A 12,316-nucleotide genomic window follows, 5' to 3' on the forward strand; every position below is an offset into this window, starting at 1 on the left:
AATTAAAATGAAAATTAAGTTCCTGAGTCACATTAGCCATATCGAAGTACTCAATGGTTACATGAAGCTGGTGCAGACGTACACATTTCCATCACCCCAGAGAGTTCTGTTGCACAGCCCTGAAGAAAAAAACAGCTTCTCTAGATACTTTCTGAAAATCCCAACCTGCCTTTAGAGTTCTTGAGGAAATCTTTTCCACCTGCCTTCCTCAGGGCTAAAGGGGTCAGCATTTTGTTCTATCATTAAAAATAACAACCAGTATACTTTTGACTTGGAAAGATAGACGTATTCTTTCCTATGGGCTACTTTTGGAGGACACTTAGCTGGCTGCATGTGTCCTCCACATGCTTCTGAAGAAGGTGATGTGTCCTGGGGCACCTGGGTGGCTCAGTCAGTTAAGCGTTGGACTTTGGCTCAGGTCATGATCTTGTGGTTCGTGGGTTCGAGCCCCTCATCAGGCTCTGTGCTGACAGCTTGGAGCCTGGAGCCTGCTTCGGATTCTGTGTCTCCCTCTCTTTCCGCCCCTCCCCCACTCATGCTCTGTGTCTCTCAAAAATAAACAAACATTAAAAAAATTAAAAGAAAAAGAAAAGAGATGATGTGTCCTCAGCACCCAGTCACGTTGAGATGAAGCTTATTTTCACACAGTGAGCATTTGTTGAGAACAAATAAGCTTTATGTTTCATTTCAACTTTACATAGCATGTTTTTTGCCCTGCTTTTGAGGGCCAGGATGAAGGGTTGGAAAGTTGCTGTCATTTGGTGTCATTAATTCTCTGAATTCCGAAGTTGTGTGTTTAAGAGGGTCGATTTGGTAAGTTGTTGCTACCTGACCCTTGATGATTATGAACATCAAATTTAAAATTATGAAGTAAGAATTGAGGGAAAAAGTCAAATGTTATAAATTTATTTGGGACATCTGTTGCCACCTCTTTGGATGCCTTTGAAAATTCAAGCAGAAATCAATACACTTCCAGGTTTGTTTGTTTTTTTTTTTTTACTTTCAATAAATAATATCTTTGTGTATATGTATATATAGATAGATATACTTAACGAGTCATTTAGCAGGATTTTTAAGTTTTATACTGCATTAATTCCAACATAGCTCTTTCCAGACTGATAGGATGCAAATGAGGTAAGAATTAAGGCAAACCTAAGAGGCATGCAAATGTAGCACATTTATCTCCACTGATAATACAAGATCTCGAGTATGGACCACACAGAGGAGCCAAGGCCCCTCCACATGTCTGTCAGTACTATTTTACAGGAGAATGGTGACACAGCTTATATTAAAGTTACATTACCGTGGGGGTCTCAGTGCTACTAACATGTAATCAAGGAGACACGAGCATTGGCAAAACATGAACAAGAAACCATAGAACTCTTTGCAGCACATTTCTGCCCAGGCTTTAGGGGAGGAGGGTTTTTATGAAATGATGTTACACGTATCACATCGTGGCAGGTTGTTTGTTTTATAATATATGCTTTTAAAATTCATTAGCAAATGACATTCTCATGCACACAAGTGTTTCAAACACAAGAAGCAAGTCCATTGATAGGTAGTCCAAGCAATATTTGTGTGTGTGTGTGTGTGTGTGTGTGTGTGTGTGTGTGTATAGCTGCAGACTGAATGGAACATTGAGACTTTTGTGCAGTCCATAGCATTGACCTCAGCTCATTTCTGAATGTCGCACTGCAGAAGTAATACAATGGAAGGGTCGCTCTTTGCAGCTTCTTTGAATTCATCCAGTGTAATCTGGTCATCTTTGTTCTTATCCATCTTGCTGAAAATCTTGTCTACTCGCTGCTCAGGCGTGAGGCCGTCCTCATTCATTTTCATCATGATCACAGTGCCTACCATCTTATAGATAGCCTTGGGAAAACCAGAAACAGAGCGTAAAGTTCTCCTACGACATGATAAAGAATTTAAATTTACTTCAAAGGACTCCTTAAATCGTTTTAAATAAGACAGAGATATAATCAGATATGTGTGTCTTGTCTGACTCCCAGGTTTCTGGCTGGAGGAAGTGAGTAGAAAGAGTGGCTCCGTGGTAAGCACAAGAATAATGGATGAGGAATCTTTATTCAGGAGGAGAGCGCTGAGCTCTGTTTTAAACATTCTGGGATTGAGGTGCAGGTGAGCACCAGCCCTTGAAGATTTAAGAAAACAGAAAATGTGGTCCCAACCAAGAAGGAATTTACAATCTACTAGGATAACTGAGCAAGGCAAGCCAGTAAAATTTAATCCAGAAAGAAGACACTTTAGGGAGATCTGTGGATCAAGGACTCTGTTCATAAGGACTTCCAACTGTCCAGTTCAATTAACTGTACACAATTATTTCTCAACGTGAGAATTTCCTAAATAGAAACAACTTTTTTAGGAAACTGCCCGAAAAAAATAAATGCCCTTCCACACAAAGACTTGCAGGTGGGGGCGCCTGGGTGGCTCAGTCGGTTGAGTGTCCGACTTCGGCTCAGGTCATGATCTCACAGCTTGTGAGTTCGAGCCCCACGTCGGGCTCTGCGCTGACAGCTTGGAGCCTGGAACCTGCTTCGGATTCTGTGTCTCCCTCTCTCTCTGCCCCTTCCCTGCTCATACTCTGCCTCTCTCAAAAATGAATAAACGTTAAAAAAAAATAAAAAAAAAGACTTGCAGGTGGATGTTCATAGCATTATTAATAATAGCCAAGTAGAAACGACACAAATGCTCAAACAATATGATGTATCTTACAACTGAATACTATTTTAGTAATATGAAATACTGATAAGTCTTACAACATAGATTAAACAAAAAAGGAAGTCATTCATTAAGGCTATAGATATTTCTATTGTATGGTTATATTTATATGAAAGGTCCAGAAACCCAAATCCACAGAGAAAAAGAAGAGTGGAGTTTTCTGAGTCTGGAATAGGAACATGAGGGGTCTTACTGGGGGAATTAAAACGTTCTAAAATTAGATTATGGTGATGGCGGCTTACTTTAGTAAATTGTACAGTTATAATGGATGAATTTATGGTTTGTAAATAACTCAAAGTTTTAAAAAATGTCAGTTAGAAAAAAAAAAAATGCCAGTTAGAGCCACGGGCAGCATCTTACATCCACCAGAGGGAAAGCTGGTTTGAGGAAGAAGGGGACATCCAACAGAGCAGAGCTAAGCCAAGGGCAGAACTGAATCTGGGCCCAGCGGCTTGGATCTGTGACTTTTCCCAGCGCTGCGCTGAGGCTGAGGCAGGGGGACAGGGGTCCGGAGAATTCAAGGCTGGCATGCAACCAGCAGGGCTCCTGGCAGGGAAGAAAAGAAGCTGCCACAGCCTACGCCCCAGGAAGCTTCCTCCGGGGGTCTCTGCCTTACTTGCCCTTCGGCGAGCCAGGGAGCCTAGCCGCCCACCATCCTGAAGTCCCGCTCCGGCCAAGTCCACCCCGAGTCCTCGCCCTGCCCTGCCCTCGTCCGGAAGGCCAGCCCCGGCCCGCGGGCCCGCCCCGCCTCCATAGGGTTCCCTTTGGCGGCCCGGTGCCCCACGCCACGCGCCCTGCCCAGCCCCGCCCAGGTCCCCCGAAAGCCCGACCCCGCCCTCGCCCTCGCCCCCCACCCGAAGGCCCCGGCCCCGCCCCTCGGGGGCCGCCGCCTCACCTCGATGATCTCCAGCATCTCCACCCGCGTGATCTTGCCGTCGCCGTCCAGGTCGTACATATTGAAGGCCCAGTTCAGTTTCTGCTCGAAGCTGCCCCTCGAGGTGATGGACAGGGCGCAGATGAACTCTCGGAAGTCGATGGTGCCGTCCCCGTTCTTGTCAAAGGTTCGGAAGGCGTGCTGGGCAAACTTGGAGGCGTCTCCGTAAGGGAAGAACTGCAAACAGAAGGCACAGGTTCAGGTGCCGGGAGGGCCCGAAACCTCAGGCCGGGGCGCGGCCCAGGAAAGCCTAGACCGCGGGCTGCACCGGGCGCTCTCGTGGGCTGTCGTGGGAGGGGGTGTGACCGGCGGGCCTCCTGCCTGGGCCAGCGCTCAAGGCCAAGGGCAGGCGTCCATCAGTGCGTCCTCACTCAGAGGCCTGGCTGTTTCTTGTGGGTGAGGCCGGGGACATGCCTTTGTGGTGGCCAGGCCCTCACGCCCGCAGCTAGCGTCCCTTATCCGTGGCTTCCCTGGCCGCCCTCCCACAAGAGGAGTAGCAGACTCCTCTCCCCACACGGGATGGTGCTCCATGAACTCCCCCTTTCTGCCTGTGGATGTCCAGGTTCACTGCCTCGTGGGGCCAGAGCAAGGTTGCCCAGACCTGGTTTTTCCTGCCCCCCTGCCCGGCTTCCCATCCACACTCCCTCGATGAGGCTCCAGGGTTTCACTTCTTTTTACAGGGACTTTTCTTTTGTAGAACAGACATTTAAAACCCATTAAAAATAGAACATGACTGGGTTTATTTTTGCAAGATATAAAGAGGTTTCTTTTCAGAGCCAACAGTTGGCAAGAGTGCCGTAGGGAGACAAAGAATGGACCCAGGAAGGAAAGGAAGGGCAGACCCCAGAGGAGGTAAGACCATGGGCAGTGAGGCAGGGGTGTCGGCCCCCCTGATACGAGTCTAGGCCAGTCACAAACAGCAGGCAGTTCTGTCGCTTGACCCTCTGTCCCAGCAAAGCTGAAGGACATTCTCTAGGTGGAGGGTGGAAGACAAACCAACCCCAAATCAAATGCAAAAACAAACCATGTGCTGTTTTAAGGCAGAAAGGGTATATACATGTTTCTGGGTGAGCAAATCCAGCAAATACAAACATGAAAGCAGATTTCTGAGGATGTCACTGGTCTCCCTGCTCCTTCCTACGTTTTGCCACTTGTGACTGGAACAGTCTGGCCAGCCTCCATGCAGATGGTCTGCTTCGTGCCCACCCGGGGCTGTCTCCCTTTGGGAGTTTCTCACTATGCACCCTGCCCTTGCGCCTGCTGCCGGCAAATCCCAAAGGTGGAACATTTCCCTCCAGAAATAAAATAGGTCTTTCCATATAAGATGCAGACCTGACTGGGGCTTGTATTTCAATGGCACTCACTTCCGGACACTGAGATCTGTTCTGCTTACTATTGTGTGCAAAAAATCACCCAAGGGGCACCTGTGTGGCTCAGTCGGTTAAGCACCTAACTCTCAATATCAGTTCAGGTCATGATCTCATAGTTTGTGAGATCGAGCCCCGCATCAGGCTCTGCGCTGACAGTGTGGAGCCTGCTTGGGATTCTCTCTCTCCTTTGCTGTCTGCCCCAACCCCACCGCTCTCTCTCTCAAAATAAATAAACATTAAAATTTTTTTTTTAAATCACCCCAAATCAGAGTGGCTTAAAACAACAATTCTTTCATTAATCTCAGAAAATAAAGATTTGACAACCACTTCTTTTTTAAGCCACCAACTTATCTTTCTGAGGCTATGGAGGACAACTTTATCCTTTGCCCCCTCATCCCCTACACATATTATGTCTCCTATCCTTCGTTTTTCATGATTCATCAAAATCCACTGAGGCCTTTTTCTGGCCCAGCCCTGTCTTTGGTACTGGGAAAGCAGAGATCAGCACCTCACTGTCCCCAGGCTCTGGTATTTTGCAGTTAAGGGGGGAACTGAAAATGAAGGTCATGTTATCAGAAAAGGACTACAACAGAAGAAGGAACAAGACATTCCTAATGCTAACGAGCACGTGGTTACTTTCAAGAGGGGCGCCTGGGTGGCTCAGTTGAGCATCCAACTTTGGCTTAGATCATGATCTCACAGTTCGTGGGTTCGAGCCCCCGCATTGGGCTCTGTGCTGACAGCTTGGAGTCTGGAGCCTGCTTCGGATTCTGTGTGTCTCTCTCTCTGCCCCTCCCCTGCTCACACTCTGTCTCTCTCTGTCTCTCAAAAATAAATAAAATGTTACATATATATATATAAAAAAAGACTGTGTGGTTGGTTTCAAGATGGAGAGTTAAGACAGAAAGGCTCCTGTCCTCTGTCATGGGCTCAGCCTGTTTTCTCTCCACCCCCCAATGCCATTAGAGGCATCGTAGATACCTGAGGATGGGCTGCCAGGTGCTGACTTTTGAACTTGACCTTGACAATTTCTAAATAGGTAAGTTTGAGCCACATGTGCTCTGAACTGTTTGTTGACTTAATGATGCTTCTGACACCAAATGTGTGGGTTTTGTTTTGGTTTAGTTTGGTTTTTGGTTTTTCCCTACCAGCAGCCAATTCTCCAATTTTCTGGACATTAACCTGGTCCAGTTGAATTCAGTTCAATTCTGACACTAACCCCTGGGGAGTCAGTGCAGACCCCACAGGTGAGTCAGGGTTCAGTCCCACAAGACTGCGCCCACTTCAGATGCCAGTGGCATGTCCCCTGCTGCCACCTGTAGTTCTGATAGACCTGATGTCAACTCAGGGGGATCCCACAATGCCCTCCTTCAATAATTTGCTAGAACAACTCACAGACTTAAGGAAGGCACTTTACTTACTATTACCAGTTTATTTTAAAGGCCACAAGTCAGGAACAGCCTGGGGGAAGAGATGTATAGGGCAAGGGGCGAAGGCACGAGGAGGGAGTGCAGAACCCTCTCCGGGCATGCCACCTGTCCAGCACCTCAGCGTGTTCACCAACTTCTCAGGCCCGTAGTTTAAGGGTTTTCATGGAAGCCTCATTACATGGGCGCAGTTCATTCAATCATAGGTCAATGAAGATTCAGTTCCATCTCCAGCCCTTCTCCTTTCCCCAGAGGTAGGGTGAGGTCTGGACTACAAGTTTCAATCTTCTAATTATGCCTGGGTCTTTCTGGTGACCAGCTCCCATCCTGAAGCTGTCCCAGACAGCAGTCATGTTATTAGCATACAAAGGCACTGTTTTCACTCCAGAGATTCCAAGGGTCTTAGAAGAAGCTCTTGTGTCAGGAACTGGGAACGAAGACCAATTATGTATTTCTTATTATATCACATGTGCCGTGTGCATGAGTGTTCTTCACCCCTTTCTGCTCTTTGCTGATGTGTTTGCCTTGTGGTCAGGAGTCTTGGGCAGAACTGGTACCTGTGAAATGGCCTAAGAGCAGAGCGGAGTGAGCAGATTCCCACTCTCCTTAGTGCTGTGTATCCACCAGGCTTTCTATATGCAGTGACTTGAGACCACTGCGTATTTTTCAACATCTGTGTGGGTTTCTGGAAGTGAAAGGCTTTAACTATCATTTCTCATAGCATACTTTAAAGTGAAGGGGTATCTGAGAGTTTTATCTAAAAATAGCTGAGAACTTGAGGTCAGTATATTAAAAATTAATTCAGATCTGAAAATTCTTGAGGAAAAAATCGATTGGGCTATAAAAGTTACATGAGCCTTGCAGAAGGCCTATTTACTGACTTTTAGAGCCAATGCGTTCACTTCAGGAGAACTGAGCGTGTGCCCAGGACCCCTCACGTATCTGGACGGTTTGTTCCCTTTGGAAAATTCATCCTATCGTGTTCTGAGAGCTTTGAGTTTTTCTAATCAGGGGAATGCTCTTTCTTTTGATGAAATGATTCAACTCTGGATGCATCATCACAGGAAAAGCAAAGCCATACTCTTCAATCTCTTTGGGAAGAGATCAGGGTCTGGAACTCATATTCACTTCTGGACTATGACAGTACCTGAGAAATGTAAGTATTTTTTGCATATTGTTGCTTGCAATGTGTTTTATTTTTTAAAGTCAATGTGTTTTGCTTGACCAACTATATTATATGGTGATGTGGAAATAATTTTCAGTGACATGAATAATCTACAAGTTTCTTTATATAATAGATAAAAAACTTTGAGGTTAAAAATTATATATAATGTATGAATATAATAATATTTATATAACATAGACATATATTTTATATATCTAAATATATAAAATATACTAAATAAATATATTTCACTTGTATCTTAGTCCATTCAGGCGGCTATAACAAAATGTCACAGACTAGATGGCTTATAAACAGAAATTTATTTCCACAGTTCTGGAAGACAAAGTCCAATATCAGGGTCAGTCTCTTGTGAAGGCCCTCTTCTGGCCGCACACTGCCAACTTCTTGCTTTGTCCTCATGGGAGGAAAGACAAGGGAACTGTGTGGGGTCTGTTTTATAAGGGCACTAATCCCATTCATGAGGGCTCCACCCTCATGACCTAAGCTCCTTGCAAAGGCCCACCTCCTTATAGCATCACCTTGGGCACTAGGTTTCAACATATGAATTTGTGGAGGGACACAAATATTTAGTCCATAGCAATTTGTTAGCAAGAAGATGACTCTAGCTGTGAGAAATTTCACACCTGTGTTAGATGATTGAATATAGCCAGGCTTTGATGAATTTCTAGTGTCTGTTTTATGTCTATATACATACATGCTTAGTTTTTCTACTTTTGGTCACAAATTTTATATCGAGTATATCTTGCATTTCCATTAAAAGAAGAAAACCATCTGGGAAGCAGCTGCAGATGGTCAGTTGATCCCCACTGACTGAATCAGATACTGGAGTCCTTCCGGTGACTTTGGGAATTGTGTGCTATGGCTCTTGGAGGCTACACTGGTGAGGCCTGGCACCTCAGGTTAGCCTGCCCTCCTGAGGGTGCCTGAGAGAAGGTTTGTCTTTGGAGAGCGGGGTTTGGGGGTGGAGCAGGGCCTGATTCAGCTGCTGGCCGCAGAGCCCTAGACTCCATCCTGAGGGTGGGAATTGCACTGTCAGCTCCAGTTTGGACAAGGCATCTTTGGGGGTGGAGGTGATCAGGCCAGTCCCCCAGGCAGGTGGAGGACGATGGCTGGCCAGAATGGTTCACCGGACAGCGGCAATTTCTTCAGGGACCCTGGAGCTCCCTTCCCCAGGTCCAGTGCTTCCCCTTGCCAGCCCTTTTGCTCTGACACTTAGGGGCTCCAAGCTTACTAGTGGGAGACTGGTAGAAGGTGGGGGGCAGAAAGGGCCCTCTGTCCCCGGCTACTTCCAGCCCTGCTGGTGAGACTCTGACCTCAAGATCAGTCTGTACACTAAGCTGTCCCTGTCATACCACAGGGGCAGTCCTTTGCCCCAGTTGCACTCTGAGAAAGCTCTAGATGTTGCTGGCCTATGGTGGGACCAGGGCCCAGCTACCACGTGTAGCATGATACCCACAGGAAAATGTCACCATTTCTGCTCTCTTCCTGCTGAATGACAAGGAGGAGGAGCATGTTTTTGTCCTATGGCATTGGTATTCCCCTGGACTGATTTCTGGAAGTTCCTGAGATCAGTTTTCTGGACCACACATCCTCCTTGCCTGTTGACTTCCCCTCCCAGGATGCCTGGAAATGAGGGCTGCCATTGTACTGGCCACCGGATTGTGGGGAGCTGCTGCAAAGGAGAGCTGCACCCACTGTGTCTTCTTTCTTGGTGGGGGGGAGCAGAAAGACCAGGACCCCTCCACTTGGACACCCAGCAGAGCCCAGACAGGTGGGCACAGTCTGATAGCAGGGGCTGTCTGTCTTCAGGGCTGGGTCACAAGGAAGCTCACAGGGCCCACTCTTCCACTGTGGAGGAGAGCAGCCCAGAGAACACCTTCTCCTCATTCAGTGATTCCTCTTCAGGGAGGTCCTGATGGGTCAAGACTTCCTCTGCTTGTCTTCTCGTGCAACCTCTCTGGTGGACATTCCATTTGGAGGATTGACTATAGCTTATCCCCTTCTCTCCCTTCTACCTCCACCAGAGACCTGTCACCTCCCATCAGATTCTGGCCACAGTCCCCTAATTGCCGCTGGTCTCCTCAAGGTCGAACACCTGAGCAGCACTGATCTTCCTACCGTGTGGCTCTGATTGTGTCATTTCTCTTCACAGAAACACCTAGGGCTTCCATATCTGATCCAATAGGTGCCTTCGATCCTGCGTGTCCTGCTTTGGGCTCTGCTCTCCAGAGGCTCACATTTGCAGAGTTGAATTCTGAACTTGGAACCCTGCTGTTGGTGCGCTTCATGGTTGCCCCAACCTGCAAGCACGTCTCTCTCATTCCTCTGTTTTCTGCCTCTGCACCCCGGCTGTGTTCCCAGGTGCCACCACACATACCCCCTGCTTCCGTATTTTATATGCCTTCTTCTGCATCCCATCTCATCCTGGCCCAATGGAAAAATCCCACCTTTTCTTTACGTCCTGCTCAGATGCCCTGCCTCTGTGGAAACTTCATGACTGGACTGAATCTCTCCCTCTGCTTGTGCTTCACTGATTTCTAGATGAGTTTTCCCAAACCCTCTGTCGTAGACCCTGGTCTGCACCCGCTGTGTCCCACCTGGCGTGGGAGTCCCGGAAGGGCAGCCACCACATGTGTATTGTGGGCCTGTAGCGGTGCTTAGCGCCTCCTGAGAAGGGCCCAATTCCAGCGAGCACAGGCACTGCAGTCTCACACATCTTTGTACCTGCATTTATGTCACTCTTGCATCTGTGAAATGGGGGTGCTGAGTTAACTAAATGCTTTCACGCTCCTGTGAGGGCAGGCAGAGTTTCCTGCCACAACCGAACAGTAGTGAAAACCGAACAGTAGTGAAAACAGTAGTGAAAAATCAACTCGTCAAATGTCAGTGCTCTGTTCCTAGAATTCCCTATCTCCCTTTGCTGCTCAATTTTTTCTCCAAAAAGCTGACCACCATACAACATATTTCAATTAGTTATTCGATGTCTTTCTTTCTCCGTGAGAAATGTGAACTCCGTGAGGGCAGAGAGCTTTGGCTGCTTTGCTGTTTTGTTTCTTGCCTAATCTCTGTCTAGCCATGATCAATGACTTAGCGAATGAAAGAGTGAACCAATTTGTTTTTTAAAATTTATTTATTTTGAGAGAGAGAGAGAGAGAGAGAGGCAGACAGAGAGGGAGAGAGAGTATCCCAAGCAGACTCTGCACTGGAGCGGGGCTCCAGCTCACAAACTGACATATTATCTGAGCCAAAATCAAGGTGCCAGAACTGATGCTGCCCTGCCTAATAACTGCACTGCAGGGTTGCAACTGGTGACATGTTCGCTGTCTCCTGGGATCCTCAAGACAATCCAAAGGGATGATTTGGTTCTTTTTCACTTTTCCTTGGTAACAGAGAAGTGGGTTTTTAGGCAGAGGTTCAGCACTGTCATTCCTACTTATTAGGGGATTATTTGTTTGACATCAGTTACTAAACTGTAAATCCCCAGAGTGCAAAGCCTGTTTGTTGTATCCACAGCACATACCACGGGTCTGCAGATGACAGGTGCAAAATACAATCTTGTTGAATGACCAAGTGAAAGAAACACTTGTAGTGCCAACTAGAGGTGTTCAAGCACTGCTGCTGAAAACAGCCACCACTCGTTGGACATTTATTAAAATCTAGCCAGCTCTGTCCTCTAGAACTTCTTGTGAGGATAACAATATTCAACAACTGCACTGCCCAAAATGATAACTACTAGCCATATGGGTCAACCACCGTGAGGTGCTGGGAATAAAATTTTAAAAAGACACTGGGGCACCTGGGTGGCTCAGTCAGTTGAGCATCTGACTTCAGCTCAGCTCATGATCTCACAGCTCTCTCACAGCTCGTGGGTTTGAGCCCTGCATCGGGCTCTGTGCTGACAGTTCAGAGCCTGGAGCCTGCTTCAGGTTCTGTGTCTCCTTCTCTGTGCCTCCCGCGTTCATGCTCTCTCTCTCTCTTTTTCAAAAATAAATATTAAAACAAATTTTTTTTAATGTAAAAAGACAAAGCATTGAGGGCATTGGGGGAAGAAACCTTTGAAATGTTACTAGTGTAACCAACAAACTGCATGTTTTAATATTATTTAACATACGTATCAATTTAGGTAGCGATGTGTGGCAACTGGCTTCTGTATTGAGTGAGTAGCATGATCTATGCTATGTCATAAGCTCTCACAATACCCTTGTCAAGCAGTAATCCTCAGCTCCACTTCATGGACAAGGAAACATGGGCTCAGAAAGGTCCAGCAGACCCCTAAGTTAATTCTCTTTCCACTGTGTCAGCCTGCTGCGAGTTTATGCAAAAGAGCAGTAAGAAATGTACACATCTTCCCAGAATAAGAACATCCAAAACAGAAGGTAGAAAGGTCAGGGACAGATTGTCATCTATGTCAACATTTGTTGGAACGCTTTCATGATTATCATACAGCACTGGAATGAGCTCAGTTCTAATACTTCTTATGCGTGTTACTTCATTCGGTTCTTATAGCAAAACTTGCCATCATAAACTCTGTGTGGACCAGGAGACAAGCTTGAAAGTTGCAGGCATTTGTCCCAGGTTCCTAGCAGAATGTGACAGGTGGATCTGGTCATTTCTGCTACATCTTGCTGTTTCTCTTTGTCAAGCTGAGGAAATAAACCTAAAT

At 46.6% G+C, this 12,316-nt stretch overlaps 1 protein-coding gene across 1 annotated transcript in view; it reads right to left on the reverse strand.

Annotated features, from left to right (window-relative positions):
• Positions 1-890: 890 nt before the first annotated feature.
• Positions 891-12,316, reverse strand: part of VSNL1 (visinin like 1) — a 98,030-nt gene continuing 86,604 nt past the window's right edge. Inside the window, exons 3-4 of the mRNA XM_043604490.1 lie at positions 3,632-3,847; positions 891-1,872 (exon numbers count right to left, since the gene is read on the reverse strand). Of these exons, the coding sequence (XP_043460425.1) occupies positions 1,675-1,872; positions 3,632-3,847 (414 nt within the window). The 3' untranslated portion in view covers positions 891-1,674. The remainder of the gene's footprint in view (positions 1,873-3,631; positions 3,848-12,316) is intronic.

This window comes from Prionailurus bengalensis, chromosome A3 (genome assembly GCF_016509475.1).
Source record: "Prionailurus bengalensis isolate Pbe53 chromosome A3, Fcat_Pben_1.1_paternal_pri, whole genome shotgun sequence".
Classification (NCBI taxonomy): domain Eukaryota; kingdom Metazoa; phylum Chordata; class Mammalia; order Carnivora; family Felidae; genus Prionailurus; species Prionailurus bengalensis.